Source organism: Aulostomus chinensis, chromosome 8 (assembly GCF_037954235.1).
Source record: "Aulostomus chinensis isolate RoL2024-O1b breed Wild chromosome 8, RoL_Achi_v1.0, whole genome shotgun sequence".
Classification (NCBI taxonomy): Eukaryota; Metazoa; Chordata; class Actinopteri; order Syngnathiformes; family Aulostomidae; genus Aulostomus; species Aulostomus chinensis.
The window spans coordinates 23166913-23194155 of record NC_141327.1 but is presented as its reverse complement, the minus strand read 5'-3'; the positions used below and the strand labels follow the sequence as shown (position 1 = coordinate 23194155).

Sequence of the window (27243 nt, the reverse complement as noted above, 5' to 3'; positions counted from 1 at the left end):
GATGACGGAAAATGGTAACAGTGACTGCTTAGGTTCACATTTGATTTATATATTATTTTTTAAGAGCGTGGCTCAATAGCATGATGTCTACCAGTAGGTCATTTGTGTGAAGGGTATTAATTGGGTTCCCTGTGAGGCCACACAGCCAGCGGCTCAGTTATGATTCCAGTGAGTAAATATTTGCCTGTACTAACCCTCACTAGGTGCCATAATGATTCTTGCTGTGTTGCACTGTGTACAATGCCTTTCTGTGTACATATCACTCAGTGCCTGTCTTTCTGTGTGTGTGTGTGTGTGTGTGTTATAGCTCAACCCCCCCCCCCCCCCCAACATTCCCTTTCTACAGCTGCAGCTCGGCAGAGTTTGATCAATAACGTGTCCTTCATTCTCAAGTCGGGCCTGACCTTGGCAGCCTTTTGTCTCCTTCCAGGGGCCAGAGTGCGCATGTACAGGTTGAAAACAAGGCTCTCAAAAATCCACCCTTGGACGGAAAAGTATTCCCCTCACTGCCTCTACACTACAGCATTCTCATTAAGAGCCTAATGAATCATATTTATAGCGGTCTTATCTTAGCGTAATGAGGTGATGCCACTTTTGAACTAATTTGCAAAATTACCACAGGCCACACTAAAATGAAATAAACTTCCAATTGCTTGCATATGCTTTCAGTTTCACAGGGCAACGGAGACAACAAAGCTGATCTAAACCAGACTTACCAACGAAAAGAAACGGAGTACAGGGAGAACTGAGAAAAGGTAACCTGTGTACTCTGAGACACTCCTAGGTATTAAACCAGGAAGAGTGCTGCAGAGGGCTGTGGGAGTTGATCTGACAGATCTGTTTACATGTTAATGCAGCCTGACATAGCCTGCAGGTGGCACCATTTATAGATTAGTCCTGCAGCCCCACGCTTATTGTATTATTCTGTAATGGATATTTGAATGGCCACTTAAGTGAGGAATTTTCTTGCACAGGTACATAGTGAATCTGCCTGCAGTGCTGCTTTAAATCAGGCCACAATTTGCTTTTGTTTTGTCTATCAAATCTTTTTTCTTTTTGGGGCGGGGGGGGGGGTTACAAAACTCGACACTGCTTAGGTTAAAGATATGAACACTCCATCACAAGTTGAGTCATCAGTGTGTCGACATTATCAGAAGCATTACTTGAGAAAGTAGCCAGAGGACAAAAAATATTTCAAATCAGAAATAAAAGAAGTTCAGTCAGAGATTGTTTCATCTTTTCGGAACACTCCTCGAAGACTTTTGTTTTGACTCATATAAATATCGCATTACTTGGTAAAACAAAGAAAATGAAGGCTGGTGTCAGGCCATTCAGTAATGATTTTCTTCAAGCTGTTCCTATCAAGATCAATTACAAAATTAGCACATTAGCACTGAGAACTTGCAATATTATGCTCTAATCCTTTTGAAGCTTTGTGGTTAAAAAAAAAAAAAAGTAGTAGAAATGGGCTTCATTGCTTGCTCCAGGGATAAACTGTGAGTGAATGGTTTAGCAAAATCGTTGTTTCATTATTTCACTCTTAAAATCCCACTGGCAGTGGAGAGGCCCAACAGACATTATTCACAAATTTAATCCAAAGATGTTAGAAGATGAATTACAACATCTCTCAAGAATTACATCCACTTTTTTCCCCCAAAAGTATCCATGTAGAAATTTTACTTCAGACCTTCCATTTACATTTTCACAAATTAAAAAAGGGATGAACAGAGAACAAATCCTACTTTACCTTGTATTCTGCTTCCCAATCACATCCAGGATCAGGGGTTTCTCTTAGATCTTAACACCGGAATATGCACATTATATTCATCAAATTAGGTCAACAGAAGCTCTGGATTTATTCACTTTTACAAAAACAAAACATTCTCCTGTATTCAGGCTTTATGAAAAAAACAAAAATAACACAAAAGGTCTTCACTAGACTTTCCTCTTCTGTGTGCTGATGTACAGAACTGCGGAGAGGAAGAATAAGACATACATGTAAAGTCTACTTTTACAGAGCAACACAGCAACTCCAAGACCCAGAACAATTTATTATTTTTGTTGTAATGTTCTGGCAGCAAACTAAATTTCTACACTTCTCATCTAAATGTTACACAGAGTGAATTTGGTCCTTAAAGGAACATGCCATCTTTTTTGGGGAACCATCTTATTTGCCACCCTCCCCAGAGTCAGAGAAGAAAATAGAAAAGTATCTATCTTTTTGTCTGACTTTGAGGAGGATAGAAAAGAAGCATACTCCACAAAACGTTGGTGTGTTCCTTTAAGACAAAGTAAGAAAGTACAAAACATAAAGTCGGATAATAAAAAAATACAAATAAACGGCTTTGTCGTGATTAGTCCCAAATAGAAAACAGCTGAAACCAGCCAAAATAAATATGTTTGTATATGGAGATTTGTTGAGAAGTCTGCTGTAATTATGTATTCACATGCAACTGAATCTGCTGTTGGAGACGATGATCCCTGACTCGTATTGCCTGCAGCTGCTGCAGCTCGGCCCAACCTCCACCTCCCATAAAAATGAGCATGTACAGTCTTGAGCTGCAAGTATTACTCTGGACTGATATGTTGTGGTTGACAGAAGCTACACTTTTATTTAACTTAAAGCAGCAAGGCTGAACTTTTGAGTGTGAGGAGACTTTGATGAGCCTTCTGTCCAAAAACTGTATTTACCTGAATAATGGTTACATTTCTTGTGTGTCGCATCAGCTGTATTGATCTGGCTGGCTCCAGCTTGCTGGAGCATTTATTTTGGAAGTGAGTGAACAGAGGGTGCAACAGTTTGTGGGGCGCCTGACTTGATGACGTGTCCCTGAGTGACTAAAGCAAGATAAATATGCAACTATATAGCTGATTCAAGTGGTTTCAGCACAATTACATGCAAGCTATTACTACAAGTACCAGCTGAGCTTCTAGTAATGGGTAATCATACTTTTGATTTCATCTGAAACTGACCTGAGCACAGGCACTATATAGAAATGTGTAATCTACTGGCTGATGCTTTGTTTGCCTTTGTAGGTCATATCAAAGTGGCAGTATGAAACTTACCCTGCAACTTGTGCAGTTGTAAGTACCACCATGTACTGACATAAGATGTAGTTTTTAAGGGACATTTGGGACTTTATCTAAATGCATATCATGTGAATTGGTATCATTAGCAGGTTAAAAGCTTGTACTCACTTAGAATTTTATTAAACAGTTCTCAATGTAAGTGATGATGAGCAGACATTACCAAGATGGATGTTGTAAAATTGCGTTGAGTGCACACTAAGACTGTTTACAGTAGTTCTGTTCTACCTTGAAAAAAAATCTCCAATTATGGTATTAAAGAGTTTACATATTAAAAATTTCCAAAGTCAGTATTGGACATTAATTAGACCAAATTCAACGAAGACACTGCTCAATCACACAATCTAGAAGTACAGGATTTAAAGATCTTGTGACTATGTGGGGACAGTTATTAGGTTTCCATTTATGAAATAAACAACTGCTGTAGATGACATCCACTGTACGTGCTTAAGTGACAAAATATTGAAGTATGAGACGCTGCTTACCATTGTTTCCTCTTAGGAAAGCATCGCCATATTTGTTCTTGAGCTGCCCGTTGACATACTCTTCTGTCTGCTCTATGGCGATGTTCATGTAGCCATCCAGACAGGCCAGGACACCTGCAAAAACAGTCATGCAAGTTGTTAAAAAAGTATGTTTTTTTTCATATTGTGATGAAATATGACAGACAAATTACCTCTGTAATCAACCCCAGAGTTCAGCTTGACAACCACAGGTCTCCCAATGATCTGCTTCAGAAAGTCACTCGGGGTCTGCTTTCTGAGACTCATCCTGTCTCCGATGTGATGCGAGTTGGCTGGTTGGCTGCAGATTAACCACTGGTAAATCTTTCAGTAGAACGTTATTTTGTCTAACCACTTGTAAGAAGCGATATATCAATTGACTAACTCATCCGTCCGCAACTGGCCTGATACGTAATATTAGTAACTGATTGTTTATGTAAATCAAACGCTAAAACAATATGCAACAATCTGTAACAATATGCAGACAGATAGCATGTAGCTAAGAACGAGTTAGCGCAGCTAACCGGCTAATGCTAATACTTTAACGAGTAATACTAGCTATAATTTGAAAGAGAAGGTTGTTATTCATTTACTTTAACGGGAGTAGCACTAACGTGCACTGCACAGGGGAAAAATTCTTTTAATTAATATCAAAGGAGAATTTCACGTACCTTGTGAACGTTGTCTAAACGATGGTAACAGATGATTGCAGTTAGCTTCTGGTAGCTCGTTTGCTCGACCAATCACAAGCCTCGATGCTACGGCGGGTGAATAGGGACAAACTCCGTAACGTGCAATACTACGGCGTGTTTCGAGTGAATCGCTGTAAATCGAGACAGCGACAGCAGAGCTTATATGGGGAATGGTACTGAAACAAAAAACGTTCTTTGCAGCTTAAATATGTGATTTATTTTAGTTTGTTCAACGTGTGTGAACCAAGTTTCACTCAGCGGTTGATTTTAATATCCTTTAATTGTTTTTCTCTTCTACATATCCATGTAAGTGGTATTGTAGCTTACACGTACACAAAAGAAATGTATACAGAAATAACATGGAGAAATGCAAGAAATGTCAAATGGTCTTATTGGAGGAATTGTCCAGGGATCAATGTATTATAGATAAACTAAGAAATGTAATCAAAGAAACAAAGATAGAGTATATTTTTCGAGCCAACATCCACATACCCAAGTACAGAAAGTAATTCAATATTAATATCTAATATTCAGAAATACATGGAAGTTATAACCAATATGGATCAGAGTTTGCTCATTATAAGTGGCTTTTAAGATTTGCAATATTCACATTTATCTGTGCAAATAATAGCACCAAATGTAGATTCAAAGCGTAGGTGGACATATTTATTTATCTATTTTCAACCTTTATTTTAAAGATATTTACATCTTTTTTTCCAACTTAGAATGTCCTTTATTCTGTCTGTAAATATTTCAGTATTTGAACTAACTTTATTGGTATATTCTTATATCAAATATTTATTCAGAGCCACGTTTCCAACCTACTAAATAATTTCAATCTGTCAGACAAAAAATGCGAATCGTGATGGATGAATATGAAATTTTTTATGACAAAATATTTTCACTGAAATATGTTCAAATTGTTCCCTCAGTCAGTCTCACAACTTGACACTTATCCAACAGAATTTGAATGAAGGTTTGTGTTTTGTGTTGTTTTGTTTTTTTGTTGCTTGTTTGTTTTGGGGTTTTGTTTGTTTTTGTTTGTTTGTTTGTTTGTTTGTTTTGCAGCCATGCCGTCAGCTCTTGGCTGTAACTGAACTTGTTGCTGGTAATCGGAGATAGAGTACTGGTCTGACATCCAGCATGTCAACACAAAGGAGGGAAATATCTGGATATGTATCTTGTTCTCTTGAGTCTGATCAAATGAAAGAAAGGGATGAAGGCCTGAGTATCTGTTTTCATTATATATCAATTATCAAGGCCTAAGGACTCCTCACACCCCCTTCACCACTCACTCAGGCAGCTGTTTTAGAGTACCTCTGGCTGAAAAGAGAACCTACAAGAACTATTTTATTCCCACTGCAGTATAAATTTTCAACAAGGCTAAATACTGCTTTTGAATTCACATTTTTTTCTTAATTATGGTACCTTTTATGTGTTTTTATTGGTGTGAAGGTATTATGATGGTTGTGTGTTCTGAACCCTGACCAAAGTCATACTTTTGTCACTTTATAAAGTTTTCTGATCCACATATCTTGAATTGGAAAGTATTTGGAAAGGCTTCAACATACAGTGTATGTTCATGACAGTTCCAGCCTGACATGAGAAGCATGTTTTATTCTCTTTATCTGAAATACACACATGCCCAACCTAAAACAAAAGGAAGCCTGTTTATTCTCATTTGTAGGATTTTTTTTTGTTCAGTATTATTCACAGAACTTCATTTATTATATCTTGATCTCGATTGAATTTATATTGTTGTACTCAAAAGTGAGGTAAGTGACCTTAACTCATCTATTTTTTAATTACATATAATTATTCCTATATTTATGTGCGAAGATATGGTTATATCACAGGACCTCTGCATCAATGTGTAATCTTTAAATGGTTTATAGGTTTACTATAATTACTTTTTGTATCCGTAATGAAATTTAAGCACCATTGAGGTTTAACATCTATTCATTATTTCATTATTTTATTATACAGCTGTAAGATAAGAGAAAGTCTAACATCTGATAAAACTGTGGTCAGTGAGTGCATGACCTAAACACTGCACAGCTTGGTTGGTACATGAAAAATGATATAGGGGGGAAATAGAGATGAAACGGTGAGGTGAAAGATAGAAGGAGGGTGGATGTGCCAATGCATGTTAACAGAGACAAAGAGGTTAAGAGAAAGAGAGGGGGTGAGAGAGAGAGGTGGAATCATAAAGTACTTCTTGTGTGTCTAGACAGGTTGCTTGTTAGCAGGGCATGGCTAGCCCTGTGGAGGCTAGAGGTTAATTTGGTATCTGCTGCTGTGTTAAACTAAGGTCAGTACTACAAGTCCTTAAGTCATAAACAAGAGTGGTTAAGAGCCATGTATACACCTAGGCACCGGTTAATGAATATTCAATGAAGAATGTTTTTTCCCCCTTGTCCACTGTTCCCTTTCATTGTTGCTTTCTTTGAAAGGAATTTTGGAGCAAAAAAAAAAAGAACAGTTTATCTCTGTGGCCTTTGAAATGACCTCTGTGTGCTTACATTTACTTGTCCTTTGTTATCATAATACATGGCCTTAGTCGTCATTGAAAGTAGGATTTCGCCATTTGAAATGTGGCACACTCATTATGCAGTTCTATCCCTGAATGCACAAAATAAAGTATTTCTACCGATTATTCCAGTAAAACCAATCATGTAATAATTACATGACATTTTTTTCCAAGGCATTAGAAGTGTAAAGCTTGATAAAGAGTTATGAGAAAATACACTGAGCTCTTACAGACACAGCAGCATCCAGAGGCCCTGAGATAAATGTATTTTTCTTGTAACCTGCAGAAAATCCTCAATAATTCAGATGAAATGGATGTTAATTGTAAACGCTGAAAGTGACATTAGTCTAAAATCATTGTAAGCATCGCGTGCCATGAGCACGGAATCGTGACAGGATGGAAGTGACTGGAAATTAAAGTTCACAAGAATACATTTACAAAATATCAGGGTTTTTTTTAAGTACATGATCGAAGTACAGTATGCGTTTTTACCTCTTTTCTAACCATCTGATTAACAGCCTGCATTTGAACCAACACTGGCGTACAGAAGCTGAAGACTCTCATTGTGTAGGTTAACGAAAATTGTTTATATTTGTGCCAAATAATTTCCAGTCAGAATTTGCACTCTTTAAACTTTATGTCTCATCCAAACATAGCTTATAGATAATGCCACTGAAACCATCTGGTGTTGATGCTTTCAGTATCTTTTCACTCAGTTTTATTATAATTTCAAATTGTGTTATGAATAATCAGAAGTCACTTCAATTGTTTATCATGCAGTTGCCTTTTGCATTTGTTCTGTTTTATTTGGATTTAATGGACTAGACCACTCTTTTACAACATTTTTGACACTGTGTTATTTTGTGTTTTTTGTAATATAATAATTTTGTAAAAATGACAGCGTGATCATTGTTGATGCATAGAAGTAGTTTAATAGATGTTGTACTCTGACATTAGCTTTACTGGCAGCGTTGTTAGATTTATGGCTGCCATTGTTTTTGTTACTTTTTTGGTTTTGATTAATCTGCTGATTATTATCTGGATTCATCAGTAAAAGTGGTACAGTTATGTTGTTTTGCCTGTTTTTATTCTAACGCATACGTAAAATGATCAGAATCTCATTGTAACTCAGTGCGGCTCTTCATTTCTACGAGGGCCTTTTTTTTTTAATTTGAAAGACATCATCATGTCGGTAAATCCTTGTCTTGTGAATGACAGTGACTCTTCATCACAAATGTTCTGACCACCCAGTATAAGAATGGTTTTGTCGGAAAGCACAACAGCACTGCTGTCAATTGAGAGACAAATTCCAGCTCCATCTCCAGACCCCTTAACCCTCAGGGGCGGGTTAGTGAAATAGAAAGATTATGGTGACTGGAGATGCTATTGTAGGTGGGAAATTGGAGACTTGACCAAAGGAGGCAGGGGCTTGAGTTGAGTGGGAATAGGGGGGTTAGGGTTTTTTTTTTTGTTTTTTTGAGAGGGGGGGGGGGGGTACACATCTCTTGTATCCCAAAGCAATATGCAGGACAAGGGCAGAGGTGGGGGTTGGTGGAGCAGGATGAGAAGAAAGTCTAGACTGCATTGACCCCAGTGAAGCCAGGTTTTCTCTTCAGGTCAAGCTTGATACGGAGAAGATAATGGAAAAGCTTGGGGGAGTTTAGAAAAAAACAAAAAAACAACCTTAGATGCGTAGACAGTATCCCATTCCTTGCTTCTATGTAATCCTTAACTGTATGGATGTAATAGCTTGGAAAAGATGGAAAACCTTTCTTCCGTCAAAAATGGGCCAGGAAACCTCAGCTGCATGGTGTGATGCTGCAGCACGAAAGGTTGTTTTGAAAGGCTGACTTGTTTACATCTCTCATGACTCCATTCAGCTCTTGTCTACTGCTCAGAACAGCAAGGGTACAGGTGGACCAACCTTCAGCTCACGACACAGCCACTATAGGAGTTCTGTTTTACTGTATAATGCAGCATGAAAAATGTGGCAGGTATCCATGTGCTTTGAGTTTTGCTCCTGATTATTACCAAACAAATAACACATTATCCATTTAATGACTCTAGAGCAAGTGCTAATAGTTGACAGCGGTTGGTCGGCCTGGGGGGCCACATGCTGGGAGGAGGGGGTGGTAGAATACAGACAAGGTGGGATGTAACCACTCCCTGTAATTTATAGGAAATCCACTGAACTGATCTCAGTCAAGATGAAAGCCCTCCTCTTGTTCTGTCTCTCCACAGCCACCAAGCTCTCTCGGCTTGGAAATGCCTGAAAAGAGAAGTTCACAGAAACAATTCTGCCTGGCTGGCGTCCCCCAGGGGTTAGTCCAGGGAACCATCTCAACTCATCTACAGCCCTGGAGCCATGTTCTTCCCTAAGGAGTGGCACTGCAGACAGACAGTCAGACTGCCCATCCCATGCTGTATGGTCCAGGCGCAGCCAGTCAGTAAAAATCTCCTGAGATTCACTTTAGTGGAAACAGAGCTCAGTTAAGCTTAATGTTGAGTATTCTGCTTGTGCCTGCTTGTCTCTCTTTCTGACTTTCTCCCATGTCACCTTGTCTTCTCCCATTTTAATATCTCAATTTCAGCCAAGGGAGAAATGATTTCAAACTTCATATTCAATGTTCCTTTTGTCACACTACTTCTAAATAAACAATTGTCAAAAAAAGGATACAAATATGTTGATAGATAAATTTGCCTTAAAGCATCCTGAGTACAACCATGTGTATAATTATCATAGTTACATTTTTTTAGCCTCAACAAGTCTATATATTCTAGTCTTTCCAAATGACTCAATTTCACAAGAAAATTTGGCTCGAGCCTTGAGTAGATCGCCCAGTTTGATCACTTTGTCACTCGACACTATGCTACCAAGTTGTCAAAGAGACACTGTAGTGGTTTTGCTTGATAGATGGTGAATGGTGCTTATACAAGGAGCCACTCCAGTGCGCCCATAAATATGCATCGTGACATTTGGAACAAAGCCACTCGTCCTCTCTTTCCTGATGAGCTCTGCCTGCATACTATAACATATTGCCATACTGTCACACCTTGTGTTTCATAGCCAATCTCTCTGTTCATCAACTTGGCAGATAACCTCTAGACGCTGACAGATAATATGGGGGATATGGCATTAGGGCTCTATTGTATGCAAAACCAGGAAGTGAATTTAAACATGATGGTAATACAAGTAATTTATAATTAATCCCTATTATACCATGAAATCTAAGATGTATTGTTATATGAATATTTAACAAGAAGGTTACGGTGTATTTGCAGGATCCTGCTCTCCAGACAGTTTGGAGAGAGTCCATCAAATTTTCTCTATTGTTCAAGAGTAAGTCAGAGGTGAAGTTCTCACATTCACAGACCATAATCTGTTGAGGCAAGTGCAGAAGAATGCTCCCTGTTCTCACTGTAGCATTAAGAACATAGCTGCCCTCTTTCTCCAAACACCTCATTGCTTTAGAAAGGAATAAATATCCAAGACAGCCAGGAGCAGTTCCTTTCAAATCCCACACACACGCATATCTCTCTCTCCTCCACGTCTCTCTCTCTCACTCTCTCTGTCATTTGACCAGCAGTGCTTCCTGCCACTGAGGAGCTGTGACTCAACAGCCAGAATACAGCAATGTTCTCTTGCCCACCCTCTTGAATATTCATAGAAATAAGAGGACTAAAGCTCAGACCCATCCATCTTGTATCCATCCACATTTATATAAAAAAGGAAGTGTGTATGTGTGTGTTAACAGGATGTGCAGGCTAGTAGTAGCAAATTTTTAAATGGGTGCAATGGGAGAGGGGGGGGGTGGGGGTCTGTTTTACACTAATTTCTTCATCCCTTTCGCAGGAGTGCCATGTTACAAGAGAATTCCTGAGGCGAGCCAATGGCCCGATAAATCTGCCGGAGCCTCTCTCTCAATTTGTCTCAGTGGAATGTCAGCTGGCAAGCACCCAGATACTGAGAACCTCTTCACAATGCGCCAATCTAGCAGACGAGATCCCATGTTGGAGCTACAGTACAAGGACTGGCATGGATAAATTGCCACGTGCCTTATCTATGTGTCTTTATGTCAAACTGTCTGAGCTCTTACACCTCACATGGCCTCTGAAGGCCACTTCCTACCAGACCTGCCGGTTAACCTAAAAGGCTGAGTGGGTGACACTGACAAAACGCAGGTGTCACCAAAGAGGAACCTGTGATATGACACAGATGCTGTGTCAACCCATCTCAGTCCACATGACCCACAGTGTGAACAGAAATTGTGCTGTTTGGTGTCGTTCATCACTGCATGGCGCAGTCTCCCGCATAGCTCGGGCCAGGTGGTGGAATGGCAGAGTGGGAGAACAGACCATGTTTGTGTGAAGATGCAACAACTATCTTTCTCTTTTTTTCCTTTCTGTCTCCCTCCCTCCCTCCCTCCTTCCCTCCCTCCCTCGCTATATCCCTCCCTCGCTCTATCCCTACCTCCCTCTATCCCTCCTTCCCTCCCCTCTAACAGACTGCTGAAGTACTCTTTGTACTCGATTTAAAGGTTGTAGGTTAGCAAACAACAAGATGTCTTCCTACCTGTACCCCTAAATGAGTCATGAATGAATACATCCATTTATTTACGTACGGTATTTGCTGTAAATATACATACAGGACTGTAGAATAGTTCTTTCTCTATCAAGATATCAAGTTTCATCATTTATCATATATCTTTCCTCATCATGTTTTAATTTTTTCTTTCCAGAACGATTGTACATTTTAGTATGGTATTATCGACTATGCTTTTTGAACATGAAAAAAGTATGTACCTTTTTAATTACTCATACCTAAAACTTAAACTATTAAATGATGCAGATCAATATATATATATATATTTTTTTAAAAAACAGGATTAATGTAACCCTATCTACAAAAAAACAAGCAAACAACACAGCCAACCATACAAGCATATTTAAGGGGTTCATGTTACTGCATGACAGTTGGCATGACTGTAAAAAAAGGCATGTGCCAAGTGGAGCTGCCAGTGCTCAGCATGGCTGGTTTTAATATTTTAATGTGTTTCATTACAACAGTATGGGCCAGATAGCCTTTCTGACGTCCAGACAATTGTCTGCAAATGAACAAGATTACATGACAAGCCCTGAATGACAGAGCTACCCAGCACTGCCTACCCTAGCCACTTATCTGATGGTAGCCTAGCAACAGATCCCTGACCTGGCTTTGACCTCCACTGGATAAGGTCAACACCTGAAGGCTCTCCCATTGGAGGGCTGGCTGAGAGAGAGGTGGAGCTTGGGGATGTAGGGAGACAAAGGACTCACAGAGCAAGGGCAGCGTCCTCTGCATACAGTTCCCTGCTCCCTGCTGACAAAAAATGTTCATACAAAAGCACGCCAAACCTCTTCTCTTGGATTTGTAATACCTGTTTGTGTGTTAAGAAAATCAGTAAAAACATGGTTAGAAAATGAGAGCACTTGCTCATCTAACATCCCACTTAGCAAATTCAGTGAGCAGTGGCTTATTTTCCACAGGGTCAAAAATGTTTGCCCTCCTAGAACACAGCATCGGTGAGAGAAAAGCAGCACCTCTGCATGTTCATACGGAAAACTGTTGCGACAACAAGTAGACGAGACACATTACCAAGGAGGTGCTGAATTTGAAATTAATCAGCCAGAGCAGCCCACCCTGACATTCCCACTTCCACATATTTGTGCGCACACAAACTCACACAGCCCTCCCTAGGTTTAACAACACTGATGGAAGTAAATCCAAATTGTGATAGTGGCAATATCCTATTAGACCATGGCAATAAAATCAAGCTGAGACTGGTAACACATTACAGATATCGGAACATGTTCATCATGCTCCATTACAATATGAAGTGACATTAGTCAGCTGTGGTCCTTTTACACACGGAGTCATAAAACAAACATGTAAATCTTACAGAGACATGCACAAGCCTACAACTCGAAATATGCATATGTGTCCAAGTGCTCTCACTGCTATTATTATAAACTGTAAATATAAGAATAATTTATTTCCCTTTTGTAAAATTCATAAATTCAGACATATTGTAAAGAAAAAATATTGTCAAGGAGCCATGGACAGAGAGGTGGGCACATAAATAGCTGTTCATAAGCATTTTTGTAATTATTTTCAGCTACAGGAATAAAAACATGATTTAGAGGCAGGTGGTAGACAGTGTTACTGTCTTGGTGTTTTGTGACTTTCGGGGAAGAATGTACAGTATACTGAATTGATAAAACAGCACAGTTTTAAGCTGGAGGACGTGTAATTGATCAGCTCCCTGATTATTTTCAGCTTTTCTATATTTCTGATGTGCATATTCCCTGCAGTAGTGACACTGCAGGGATGATTATTCAGTTTATCAGGTTTGCTACTGCAAGCTGAAAGAACTCTTGTCCCTGAGCTGAAGGACCTTCACTTCCCTCCAGGGCCTTTTGCAAGACCTCTGCCCCAGTTCACCCAGGGCAACCTAGGCTCCTCCTCTGTGTAAGTGCAAATGTGTGCATGTGTGTGTTTGTACTGTCTCCTTACTGCAGGGAAACTGTTGAAGGTCAAAGGGCAGGAAGTTGGCCACCTGCCTCTGTCACACTATAAGTAGTAGAGCAGAGAGAGGAAACAGGAGTGTACAACAAAGTGTGTAAGCTTTTGGAAAGTGTCCTGAAGTACTTTTCAGATGTTTGGTGTGTGTAGTCTATCTGGTATGCAGAGTTCATTCCTGATTAAAGGAAAAGCTTGCTATAAGCTTTTGTGCCCTCTTGGACCACCACTGAATAACCTCACATAGGGATCTCTCTACTGGTATTTGCTTGGGGCGACAACCCCTCTCGCTCCCTGCATTAATGTGCCAACCGAGGACGAGAGCATAGAAGGCCAGAGGGCAAAAAGGGAGTGAACCACCTGCTTCTGTCACACTGTCAGGATGAAGGTGGACGAGTGCAAATAGGGTGAAGTGTGTGTATGTGAAGGGGCTGGGTTGAAGATATTGTGTGGGGGGTGGGGGTGGGGGGGACAGGTGGCATGCCGGACAGCGCTGGCACAAGCCACCCCAGGATTTATCACTCAGCGACAGTCACGGCTGGGCAGGGGACAGATGTTTCTGTTTACTCCAGGGAAACATCTGACTAGCCGAGCCTAGCGTTACCCCAACCAGCCTGAGACAGAGCCTGAGAGAATAAAGGAAGAGGGGGGGGAGGAGACAGAGAAAAGGAAAAGAAACTGGAGGATGTTCACTTTACCCCCAAGGCACATGAACAAGTTAGCTCATTTCTCTCCAGCCTGCTCCATCCTCCACTGAAGCACCTGAAACTCATTTAGCCCCCTCTAACTGTTGTGCCACTATCGGGAAGCATTTTAATAAGTAGTACTGACAATATGAGCTGTTTTCAAAGCAGGGAACCTGCACCGTTGGGAAGTGAAACGAAACCATTCTAATTGACCTTGCATTTGCTCTATGCAAGTTAGAAAAGCACACAGCGCTTATTGTGATGTTATTTAAGGCCTATTCAGTGAAATCTTTTCTCCATTAGTGTGTGTGGGGGTTACAGCTGGGAAATCTGAGAGCTGTTACTGGTAATCTAGCTGTGTCGCTCATCCCCTGAGCAATGAGGAATGACCTTTAGGTTCAACCCTGAGTGAGGTCATGTCAGTGTTACTATAGCTACTATCAGTAGACTGTACCAGTGCCAGCATTACCTCAGCTGCCTGGCATTGTTGGGGTCAGAAAACAGGCTGTGACCTCCACATAGTGACCAAATTCAACTGGGAACAAAATACCACCAACGCTATTATTCTGGTATTGTTTATTTGTTGATAATGTCCAACAGCTAGGATAACACTGGATGCATCTTATGACAGAAATTTATTATCCAGGTAAATCCAGTGCGATATGACAAGGAGTTTGCAGTCAACAATTAGCACTAATGTGGTAAAATAAGATAACAGTGGACACACACAGCATCGAGCATTTATCAAGCCATCCCACGGACAATTTTATCCGCCCCTTTAATTGTTCAATCAAAAAAATTTGCAAGCAAAAAAAAAAAAAAGCATCACACTAAGGAGTCTTAGTACTAAGCAGCCGCGGTGGATGGAAATGATATTAAACGTGGTAGGAAATGTACAGAGAACGATCACTTGTATGATCTTAAAGTCTTCTTTACCACTCACTGTTGGCATCACAACACACACACACACACAAACATACACACACACATGCCTAATTATGTATATGTACATTTGTGCGTAGGACAAACTCTAATTTGTAGTTCTTTATAACTCTTGGTCAAAGTTGAACATTATACAAACACAACTACAGTATACCCGGGGGTGTGAACACTGTAAGTATATATCTGAGTGAGGAAGATTAGTTCTGTTTCCCTGAGGTAGTTCAAGAAATTGTCTAGAGGTCTTGCCATACGCATATTTTGTGCTTTTCACACACAAAAAATACAAGAAAAAAAGACTCCAAAAGAAATTTCATCCTTCTCTTGCAGCAGCTCATCCACTTTCCATTTGCAAGTGAATAACACGGATGTCTACACACAGAGACACACATTCACACAGCAGCTTATAAAATTGTAATGTAAATCATTGCAATAATTCTGCATCACAAGCCAACATTACACTCTCCACAGATGAAAAGCCTAATAGGATGTTTTAATCACGTCATCCTAGAGATTCAATAAAATATAACCCTTTCTATTTGTGGAACTTGTTTGTCCACTCCCCTCCTGATAGGCCCCATTTAATCATGTTGTTCTGTTTCCTAATTAGCAGAAATGCAAAGTGTCTTTGTCACCTGTGGACAGCCAAGAGGGCTAATTTGGTCTTTTCACTAATTGCCACGGTAACGAGCCTCCTGCGCCTCCGCTGGGGGTGGGTGTGAGGCATGGCAAGAGGAGGACTGAAGTATGGAAGGATGGAGGGATGAAGACACAGCTCTCCTCACACACGGCCGAGGTGTGAAAGAACACGGCAGGCCAACAGAACGCAGCCTGGAGGAGTCCAACAGCAGGGAGTGGGGGACAGCCTGCGCTGTGAAAAAGCCCCAACACCCAGCTGAGAGGGAGGAGGATTCAGCTCTGGCCAGTTTTGGTCTCTCAACTTTGATGAGGAGATGACTACATTGGCCTGGATAATTGCTGGACATGTTTCTGACACTGACACCTGTTATTGCACCCATCTGATTTAATACGGGTTCCCACACACTGTACCTTGTTACTGTTCTTTTAATAGACAAATTCGAGCTATAACTCAGCAGGCATTTGTTAAATTAGCCGCCTGACATGTATGAAGACAGTGTGGTGGTAGGTGGTAGGAGGAGGTGCTGACAGAAATAAACCAAATTGAAATGTATGATAATGATGATGGCTTTAAGAACTATACTCCACATAAACATCTCATAGTTGTTTTTGCATGTATCCACATTTCATATAGCTTAGCAACAGCGATAAGTTAGTGGCCTTGGAAAAGCTAATAAAACTATAAATTAATTTTATAAGAGGATCCTGAATACACAATAATGTGGTGAATAGTCCAAAGTACTATTTATCATGTAGGCTACTCTTAGTACACAGCATCAGCTTACTATAAATTCTTTCACTCCTCCAGCCAGTGATAATATTCCTTTTCAGCATATAAATGTGCTGTTAGGATGCACATTTTTAATTAACGTGAAGGTTTGGTATAAGTAGCGGCCAATAAACGATTCAAACATGCTACGTGAATATCTTCCATCTTTCTCAAATCGAGATGTACATTTATATTTGCGTCATTAACATAAGTTTTTTTTCTTCTTATCGGCATTTGCTGTCATGTTATTAAGAAGACAAATTAAAAGGATTCCGTGGATGTGATTCGAGCGCATCGATATGGTGTCTTTACTGAATTATGCCTCCTCGCATTTGCAAATACATTTTCTTTTCAGCAATACACCCTGAAAGCTCGGGGGCACCTTGTCCGTACGCTGCTCTCGGGGGCGAGCTCCTCCGATATGTACGTGCGCGCAGAAGTGTGTGTGTGAGTGTGTGTGTGTGCGCGAGTGTGTTTGTGAGAGCGTGTGAATGTGTGAGTGAGTGAGTGTGTGTGTGTGTGTATGGTGCGCGCGCGCGCGCGTGTGTCTGCTCTGCTGTTGCTGCCCTTTGATCCCTGCATTAGTGTTAGTTAGGGGCTCGGAGACACACTTGCACTGAGAGCAGCCATAGTCAAGACACGGCAACAACAACAGCGGCACCTCCTCCGCCTGGGTTCCCATTCCCCCCAACAATACACTTTAAACCGAGCAAAGCCAGGTGCACGACCAAGTCCCTGCCATCACTGGCGCCTTCAGTCTCAATGGGAAAAACCTTTTTTCTTCTTATCCCCAAACAAGGACGAGAATGTGATTAAAAACGGGGGAAAATGCCAAGGAGGAAGCAGGAGCAACCCAAGCGACTGCCTTCACGTAAGTCGTTCACTCGATGTGTGCAATTTTAACGGCTCTCTGTGTGTTTTGCGCAGTAGTTTAGGGTTAAAGAGGTGAAAGAGACAAAAGACTCGGCGTAGGTTATTTCTCCCTTTTTAGGTCCGAGCGAGGCAGCCATGTTGTTGGCGATGGGCAACGTTAGCCAGGCACTGAGTGGATAAATGATACGTGGCTTTATTAAGAGTATAATCGATAAAGGTCCGGTTCCGCTAAAGGTTGTGGCCAGTTGACATATGTGTCGGTTGTGTGTGAGGCATAACGGCTGAACGTTTCGGTAATATGTCCGCCTTCTGCTTGGTCGCTTTTCGGGTAGAAAGGGGAGGATCTGGGAGTCTGGCCGCAATAAAATGAAGGGTCAGTCGGATCAGACAAGCCAGAGTCTGGCTACCCATACGCAAGTGTTCCTAGTTAGCAATAGCGCTATCTAGCAACGCTCGCTAAACTTCATTTCCTCCGCAATAAACGTCTAACTTTCGCCTCGTAGTTCACTGCTCCAACACTCGGACCCGAATTGGTTCTCGCTTGTTTGTCGACGACTTTTAAAAAGTATGGGTGAAATTTTTTCCCCCCTCTAAAGCCAATGCATTTTCTCTACCCCTCCCAGTCTGCATGCAGGCTATGTCAGAGCCATGGTCGGTCACCTGAAGTTCAGGGTTTTTCCCCCCTTCCCTTTGCAGCCATTCATTGCAGACAGACTGCGATCAATAACGCGGTTAGAGGAGGGAAACGGCATGGATGCTCTACTACGTTGCTTTTAATAACCTTGTGCATCAGCAGTTACCTATAATAATTCCCCTGTTGTTGATTTTAGGTGAAGACAGCAGTTACCTAGTACATTTGACCCACCATATCTTGGATGTTCGTATTGTGCCTTAGTGAGTCCCGATAATGAAAAGCTGCAGTAACACACTCCGGCCTCTAGAGGATTACTTAGATAATGTTGGGCAATGACAATGATTAGTAAAGGAATTATACCAGAGTGACATGCTGCCTTTCATGATCATTTTTGCTCAACACATGCGTAAGCAAACTGCTCAATTAGTCATATTGGTATGCAAATGTAATGAATAAGAGAGTGATTCATCTGTAAATCAATGACGGCTTGATGCATTTATCTTATGACACCATCTTCTCCATTTCTTAAATGTCAGACCGTGTCAGCTGTTCAGCATAACCAGCAAACACTTCATGTTCATGAATTTACTGACATGTATTTGTCTTTCAAAGTCATGTTTAATGGGAAGAGAACGCACTTCTACCACAGTTTGACATGTCTGACCCAGTAGACCCAGTAAATCAAATGCACACCCATAGAGTAATTGTTATGGCTTCACATAGTGTATGGCTTTAATATTTTTTAGTTTTAATATCCACTGATCTTCTGCTCAGGTGTTTGACCTAGGGTTGAACTTGGGAAATTGCAGTGGTTGTCTGGGAGGCACAGAGGTGCAGACAGGGTGACAGTGGGTGTGATGACTGACTGTATCTGTGTGTGTGTGACTGAGAGATATTTAGACAGTGAGCTGATGCACTATATAAGGAGAGTATGTTAAATTGTTTACTTGTATGAACTGTGGACAGTGTCCACGGGATCATCTTGACTTGGTCAGGTGTTGCCAATTCCCACATGTGGCACCCAGGAGACTGTCCATGTCAGATGCATTCTCACCCACTGGAAATACTCCAGCAGGGGTGGGGTCTGGGTAGAGCATGCAGGAGGCAGAACATAACGCTAAAAGTATTGTATGCTGCAGTTACATAGCTGGTTTATAATTTGGTCATAATCAAATAAACTGATTCTTCAGTTTGTGGGACTTTTTCAGTGTCATCCTTTACTTTAAAGTTCCTGAAACTCATTGTCTCTCCAGTGTGACATGTTGGTTGACACCCAGGGTTTTCCCTGATGGAAGATGTAATGAAAAGTTTTTTTTTTTAAATGCTAGACATGGCAGCATTTATTTTGGCACAGGAACCAACTCCTGATTGAATGTTCAATAAAGCTGGCATCCAGTAATTAGATAATAATCTTTATTAAATAATAGTAAATGATTATCATTTATATCATAAGCGTATAAAAAGTGGTGTCCATGTGAGCTCCAAAGGCGGAGGAAAACCCTGGCATCTTTGTATAAATGACCTTTCTTCTTCACCCTCAGGTGCTTGCATTCTTCTGGTTTTGCACTCGTGGCATGATAGAAACATCCTCAACAAAACCTTTCTTTGAATGCACGTCACCCCGGGACACATGGATATTTTGAATATTTTTGCTATATTTTTAGCCTACGTGCTTGTATCCATCCATCCATCTATCCATCCATCCATCCATTTTCTATGACGCTCCTCCGTTAAGGGTCGTGGGGGGGGCTGGAGCCTATCCCAGCTGACATTAGGTGAGAGGTGTGGTTCAGCCTGGACAGGTCGCCTGTCCATCGCAGGGCCATCAGGAGCAATTAGGGGTTCAGTATCTTGCTTAAGGATACTTGGACAAGGTCACTGGGGGAAGTGAGGATTGAACCAGCGACCCCTCCGTTGCTAGACATGCACTCTAGCTCTGAGCTGTGCCGCTTATTAATTATATGTATAGCAGACATAACAACATGTTTTAACCCAAACTTGTCTGTATTGTCGTAGCATTTGATTTGAAATCTATAAAAGTACCTTGAAGTGCAATGTTCACTGGTTGGAGTTTTTAAGAAGTGCAACTAAAATATTTAAAGATCAAATATCAAGTTTCCTATGTTTATGAATGAGAGCATCAGTTTGTTTTTTCTTTTCATCATTGGAAAAGTGATGAACTGAATAAATCGGACAAAATTTAAGTTATGTTTTATGAACCCTCTAGATTTTAGATAACTTGTGTTTCAAGAGCTACCCCCCATAGTTAAGTAATGAAGGATGTATCTGGCACAGTCACCACTACACTGTCTTGATCTGTCAAACATTAAGACTATTGTTCTCTTTTTATCTTTTGGGCAAAGACACCAAAGTATACCCATGTCAACCTTTCAGTGGAGACACGTTGTGATTGGTCTGCTACAAAAATACTCCTCACCCAAATTCTGTAATCACGTTGTCCTGTTGTGCTGAAGCACTGCTGTGCCTGTGTTCCTGGGTTTAAATGAAAGCCTTTTCTGATTTAGGAGTTGTTTCCCCTCCTCAGTCAACAAACTGTCACTGAAAAGTATAAATTTGTCAGAAGCTTTGTGCGCTTTGTTTTGGATCTTCCCACTCTAGAGTGGAAGTGTCACCTCATGCCATTTGCTGTCAGTCTGTGTGTTTTCATTTTTTAGCCAACAACACCCTGGTGGTGTGCCAGCCAACAAGCACAATATCGAGCTTCAAATCTCTTCATCTGTGGCAAAAAAGGGCAAGCTAATACACTGGCTTTAATGCTGGAGGTGCTTTATCTTAGCACAGACCTAGATATATGGGCTGTGTAGCCCAGCGTGCACTGTTCTATTGTCTGTGGCACAGCTGGTGAGAGGAGACCATTCTTTAAGTGTGTGTGTGTGTGTGTGTCTCTGTGTGTGTGTGTGTCTGTGTGAATGGCATGCACATGCGAAAATGAACACACAACTATTGTGTGTGTATGTGTGTGTTTTGCCCGTGTGTACGGGTGCATAAGCTGGCTATGGAGGTCACGGTACAGTATGGCGCCTTCACTCTGACAAGTAAACATGACCTTTGGTGCCACTATGAAAACTGCCATTCTTTATGACCTTGCAGTGTGTTTATTTGTGTAATTTTGCTTCCTTATTACTCAATCTTAAAAACTTAGGGTTTATTTAAATACTCAAAAGAGCTATTGATTTTTTTTTCAACAAAATTCCATACTACTGTGTTGGCATGGACTTCTTCACTCAATATAGTGTCTGGTACAGTGTGCCAAAATGTACACATTAAAGATAGCCGTATATGCTGCCATGGAATCAAGTTAGCGGTTCAGAAGTCTTCGTCAATGCCTTTTCTGAAAGTTTTAGCCATCTTTTAGTGTTTTGGGAAGAGCACTTACCCTTTGCGCTCTCCACTACTGGGTATCTACATTGAAATAGTAAAATTTCAAACCTTTCTGCTCACATTTCTGTTTCCCTTCATGAGCCAATAGCTGACTGACTGGGTGGCTCGCTACCTTACCGTAATGGCGGGTCACTGGCTCCCTTCCACTTGCTATGATTATAATGACCTTGGTGGGTCTGGGGCTTGAAAACATTGGATTAGGGGGAAAGGAAAATGAGAGGAGGTTTCCATTTCTCTCTTGGCATAAAATTTATGGGGAAGTTCTGCCAAGAAACCCCCGCCTCACCACCACTGCCACATCCCCCCTCACGTTGATGGTCCTCGGGTGCTCTGACTGTGTCGGCCGAGTGGAGCTCAAGCGAATAATGATACACAAGCTTTAACTTAGAAATGAATTAAAGGGCAGAGAAAAGGTGGTGGATGCCTCACTCACTACTCACAGTCACAGAGAGTATAGAAACCGGCTTTTAGAGGACATTCATATTCATTGGCAGAACTGGACTCTGCCTTTTGTGTTTTAATTGACAGTAACAGAAAAAGCTGAGTCTGGTGTGAGTTAACATTTAGTTGTTGGGCAAGATTTAATGGACCTAGTTTTAAAAAGTAGTTTGGATCAATATTTACACATAATAGTAATCCAGTTTTCTCCTTTAGACAAACGAGAACGCATCGGGGTGGGTCATCATCAATTCAGTAGGGAATGCACAAAACTCTCATGAATCAAAGCTCTTAAGAGACTTTGTTATTCTATGTCATGAATAACACGTGAAATATGAATCTATTCAGAAGGACTCTGCCTCACAGTGACTTAATGTACCTGAACACAGTGAAGTATAATAGTACCACTTAACAAATAGGCCTGAAATTGTAAATTGTGTTGATCAGTAGAATTTATAATGAAGTTCAATTCAGTATCGGTGAGGCGTTTTCCATTTTTCTCTTTTGTATTTGGAAAAGTTGATCTTTTTGGACCTGCTGAGTAGAACCCAACCAACAGGAAACTCCCCTATTTTCTAAACATGATGCCAACTACCTTGCGTAAGAACATTGTCAGTCGCTGTAGACAGAGATGTCACAACTCACATTTTTCTTTGCTCCAATGAGATATTGTTAATGTTGGCATTTCCCCTCACTTACTATCTTTTTCTCATTGTTGGCATGTGCACTTTGTATTTTGATATCCCTTCAGGACACAATTGCCTCTCATAAATGCCCAGCTTCTCATAATAAGTAATAGTGAGATTTATTCACAACACAGGCTTCTAGGATTAAGTTGTACAACTGTGATGGTTTCAATTGTTTGTTTTTTTGTAAGAATTTAGAATGCCCAAGTATTCATACCAAATTGTTTTGTACTGAACTTGAGGCTCAGTACAGCCTTGATGAACAACAGCAGTGTCCTTACAAACCAGATTCAGGGGTGAAAATTCAGGAGAAGAATCAAAATTGTGCTGGTTGTTGAATTTTAAATAAACTATGGTAGTTATTCCAGCTCTTTAAGCATAATATTCATTTGCCCCTAATATTACACTTTTCCCACCTCAACAAAACACTGTCAAGGTATCACATACTTCATTGAAAATTTTCAGCATTATGCAAATGCAGCCTTGCCTAATAGTAAAGCCCAACAGACCACCCTTTAGTGTTAATAACTCAAAAAGAAAAATGGATTGCAGTTGTGGCATATTTTTGTTCTCCTTGTGGATATATATGGATGTTAAGCCAAAATGAATAGATCCCCTTCAGATTTGAAGTTTAACTTGGAAGTCATCCTTCTGAATCAATACATTTTACAATAGACTCTATCAACAATCTCTTCCTTGAGGGGGAGGATTTCTTCCCTCCAGAATCCTGTGAAGCAGACTTACATCTATCAGTCAACCACTGCATGTAGACATAGGTATTTATTGGCTCTGGCTCCGATCAGCATCGATGGGAATACAAAACCTGGGTGAACACTGTAATTTGTGGTCAGCTTCCAGTGCTTCCCATCTTGGACACACTTATGATGACCGGTTGGTGTACACCTATCCACAGTATACATGGAGGCAATGGAAGCATCTCGTGACCTTTTGCCATCTCAGCCCCAAATTCATCCTGTCTGCAAATGCGACACACAAGAAAAACAAACAAAACAAAGGCCAGATTTGCTTTGCTGTGTTCTTCCAATATGAACATGATCAATTGGCTTTTATTCACAGGTTTACCAAGGTTTAAAAAGAACCTGCCTGTACATGGGCATATGTAGTGGGACTGTGGGCATAATAGAGGTAACAGTCATTTCTCTGTCTAGTACAACACTCCGGGACCCAAGGGGTTCCCAGGCTTGATGATCTATATAATCTTGCGAGCATGCGCTGAGTCTATGACGGGTATCCTACCATTTTGACTTGCCCAGAGCACTTTCAACAGGAGATACCTGAAATGCACCCTTATCCAAGCCTCACCTTATATGAACATATGTTAGGTCGGAATAGAATCAACACCTTCTTCACTACAGTAATCAATCTATCTTAGTTACAGTCTATGTTACCCCACTCTTGGACAAGACCCTGGCCCACCATTTTCTGGCAAAGAACCATACGGCCTCTAACTCAGAAGTGCTGACTCGCATCCTGACCACTTTAAACTTGGCTATAAACCACCTCAGTGCCCGCTGGAGGTCACAGTCTGAGGCCTACAATATCGTGTCATTTTCAAAAAGCAGAGAAGCTACTCTATTCATCGCTGCTTGAGGCTTTAATTAGGCAAGTATGAAAGTGCCAGGGGCCACAAGTTTATCTTAGTGGAGAGATGCAATGTCTGAGAGTGATTGATTTATGTATTTACTTTATTGTATTATCATGCACCATGACGTATATACTGTGTAAATATCGAAGGTTTCATGCAGGTATGTGTGTTATTTTAGTATTTATACTGCCAACCAAAAGTCCTGAACGCTCAGTAAGACCGTTTATGTTGTTGACTTGTCTTCCTTGATTTTAAGCAATGTCATCATGCAGGAGTATTTTAACAGGGCTGCACATCAGTTACAGTTATTTTGGTGGAGAATCAAAACTAAAAATAAACTTGTTTTTACTTCACAAAGTAAAGCTTAAATAAAGTAACTGTCCGAAGCCCATGTATCAAAATAGTAAACTAAATTGGGACTGAAAATATACTTGTTCTTCCCAGTTTGTTGCTTTTGTTACATGTGGCAACTCCGGTACGCTCCACCACAGTTTAGTTCCTGTAGTAAAACAACTTAAACTGAGCTGGTCAACTTTTAAAATGATGAATCATATGTGAAAACAGCCGTGATTACCGAACCATACTTGTCAAGCATGTGATTTTGGTAACTGCAATACATTGTAATTCTCAGGGGAAATGTAGAAGTTTCCTCTGATGTCTGTGAGCCAATCATTTCATAGTGCCTCCTCTTACAGAATCATCTGCAGCATAGAATCAGGCAACGGTGGTCGTCCTAACACCTTCAGTACAGTACCTGCCTGTCTGCCTGGTCTCAATCAGAACCCCCTCTGTGTGAAATGGAAGTGCCTCAGCCTTGGTAACGATTTTTCCCGTGTTGACAAGTCACAACATGGAGATCTACAGCTCGGAGAGCAGCCCTTTGGCTACGCAGAGCCCTGCTTGCACTGAGTAATAGCAATCTCTCAGGAGTAGCAGGCTTTCAGCTGGCAGCAGTTCATACGGAACGGCTCGCCGGTGCAGCTGGGAAAGACCGAGCAGAGTGGAGAGAGAGAGGAGCTGGTGGTGGTAGCAGTGGAGATGGAGGGAGGGAGGAAGTGGAGAGGAAGAGCTGTTAAGAGCTTTGGGCGGTTTCTCTGTTGTTGTACCACACAAGTGCATCCAGGCCCTGCAGGACAAGCCTTTAACAGGCATGAGGGATGGAGAGCATGAGAGAAAAGGAGGAGGCGGCAGCAGTGGAGGAGGTGGTGGTCTAGGGAGCTGGAGCTGGCCAGTCGTGCCAGACGCCCACTCTAAACAGGGATGTGATTTATTGTTGGACTCCGTCTCACGTCTCACTCCTAGAAAGACACTAAAATTACATTGTAGAGAAATAAAGAACTTCCCTAATTGTCTTAGAGGAAAGACCATTGCCTGTGGGTTTTGAAAATTTAGAGGATGTGGTACATGTTTTACTAGCATGAAATTGGAAAGTTTGTGGCTTATGATGGCACCTGATTTTACTTATTTGGCAATGGATTTTGTTTTGATTGGGTCCTTGACTGTCCCAACAAACTCTGTGGTTTAGCGTATTATACTATCATAGAGCCATTTGAAAGAAAATGAGATAATGTAGTTTAAGCAGTCAGTTTATGCATATAGTTCTAGGGGACTTAAAATGGCTGCTGGCCAACATGTTGATCTTTGTCACCCTAACTGAGTGCACTCTGCTTGGTGCAGTGCTATGAGATGACCTCACTTCCTGTGTGGGTAGAAGAGGGCAGGAGGCATCTCTCACACACACATGCACACAAACATTCTCTCCTGTGCACAGTCTGGCTCTAGTTAGCCTTTAATGCACTAGTCAGGCCAACCTCTACCTCCTCTTGGTGTGCAAGTGTTCCCACATTGCACATTTAGGCATTGAAGGGCAAGGCCAGGCTAATATCTATAACTATCTAGACTAACATCTGTGTGTCTGAAGCATTTTGGGAAGAAGGGTTCGTTTTATAGGGAGATTAAAGTACGGGGGAGGGGGGACTGTTACAGACACAGGATGGTAGGGACCATAAGGTGGTGGCAGCTCTCTAGGGAAACAATATACCATCTCTTTAAAGGAGTGAAGTGTTTGACTGTAGGACAACAAAAAATCCAGAGAACTTAAAATCATTGATGTCATCACTGAGAAAGCCATTGTCAATATGGTGTGATAATATGTATGATGCAGAAAATTCAGCTGAATGTCCTGACCCATCCAGTGATATAGAGAAGGCTTCACCTTTTGTGCATATGTAGTTCTTGTTAGCGAGTCAAAGGGACCGATACTTCATTTCCAACTTGATGCCAAAGTTTTGAAAATGTGACATGACTTATTTTTCTGTGGTACCAAACTTAGCTCCAATACAGGAGTACTGGAGAGTACCATGGGGAATGGCACATGCAGATGGAACAACAGGTCTGCTTGTGGTAAGAAATGGCATGTTTGTGAGGGACAGTTAGCGTTCCTGAGGTAAAACTTCTACTGGTCGATGAATGACACCCCTGCTGTAAAATACATGAACACATACTGTATTGGTATAATCTAGGGTCTTAGTTGTATTTCTGTAACACAGTTAATGTGTTCTGATTAACAACAGCTTAAAGTGAATGGGGTTAGCCCTGAAACAACAACGACAACCCAGACTCAAAGACTTACTTAAGGTGGCTCAACCTTTAAGGTGGACCAACTGTTCTAAGTGTAGTGACAAGGCCAAAAAAGCAAGATGGCAACTGACTGACTGGTAGGGAATTTTCTAAAGGCTCTCAATTGAAATCAAATGAACAAGTTAATGTTTCATTGTGCACCAAGGACCTTTGGTCACTTCATTTTGCTCTTGTGATGCTAATGAGATTAGATAATCTCTGTATTTTTCACTGACTAAAGAGCTTTATAGATTGTGGTACCTGTAACATCTTCAGGAAGGCAAATTAGGAACATTACATAATAAATAAAAGCTAGTGATTCTAGAAACAGCTGAACTGTATGGTTCAGCTAAGGATTTCCCATATGTTCCCGCTCCCCAGGAGTGTTTTGAATAGGGGCCATGTTGGTTCAGATTGCCATGTCATTAATTCCCTGTACTCTACAGGGGAGTGGTCAGCGGCAGATGTATTTGCACTTCCTCCAGAAGGTTTTCTAGATTAGCACAAATCCTCCTAGAAAAAAAACATTTAAAAACCTCATTTGGCACGCAAAACCAGACTTTGTGCTCATAGCTGGCCAA

At 41.0% G+C, this 27243-nt stretch overlaps 2 protein-coding genes and 1 long non-coding RNA gene across 4 annotated transcripts in view; 2 read left to right on the top strand and 1 right to left on the bottom strand.

Annotated features, from left to right (window-relative positions):
* The first annotated feature begins 84 nt into the window (after positions 1 to 84).
* LOC147257683 (uncharacterized) lies at positions 85 to 11599 on the top strand. The gene is made up of 3 exons (XR_015117484.1): positions 85 to 755; positions 9054 to 9255; positions 10666 to 11599. It is a non-coding gene; the product is annotated as an uncharacterized LOC147257683 (long non-coding RNA).
* Positions 1833 to 4400, bottom strand: lsm6 (LSM6 homolog, U6 small nuclear RNA and mRNA degradation associated). Its single transcript, XM_086210243.1, has 4 exons — positions 4262 to 4400; positions 3764 to 3891; positions 3573 to 3686; positions 1833 to 1970 (listed from the first exon to the last, which is right to left on the bottom strand). The coding sequence occupies exons 2-4, from the start codon at positions 3855 to 3857 to the stop codon at positions 1936 to 1938; spliced, it is 243 nt and encodes an 80-aa protein (XP_086066369.1). The 5' UTR covers positions 3858 to 3891; positions 4262 to 4400; the 3' UTR covers positions 1833 to 1935.
* Positions 11600 to 16871: 5272 nt separating the features above from the next.
* znf827 (zinc finger protein 827) overlaps positions 16872 to 27243 on the top strand; it is a 75089-nt gene continuing 64717 nt past the window's right edge. For both annotated transcript variants that reach the window (XM_086211766.1, XM_086211767.1), the window contains exon 1: positions 16872 to 17275. In XM_086211766.1, coding sequence (XP_086067892.1) covers positions 17233 to 17275 — 43 coding nt within the window. In that variant the 5' untranslated portion in view covers positions 16872 to 17232. The remainder of the gene's footprint in view (positions 17276 to 27243) is intronic.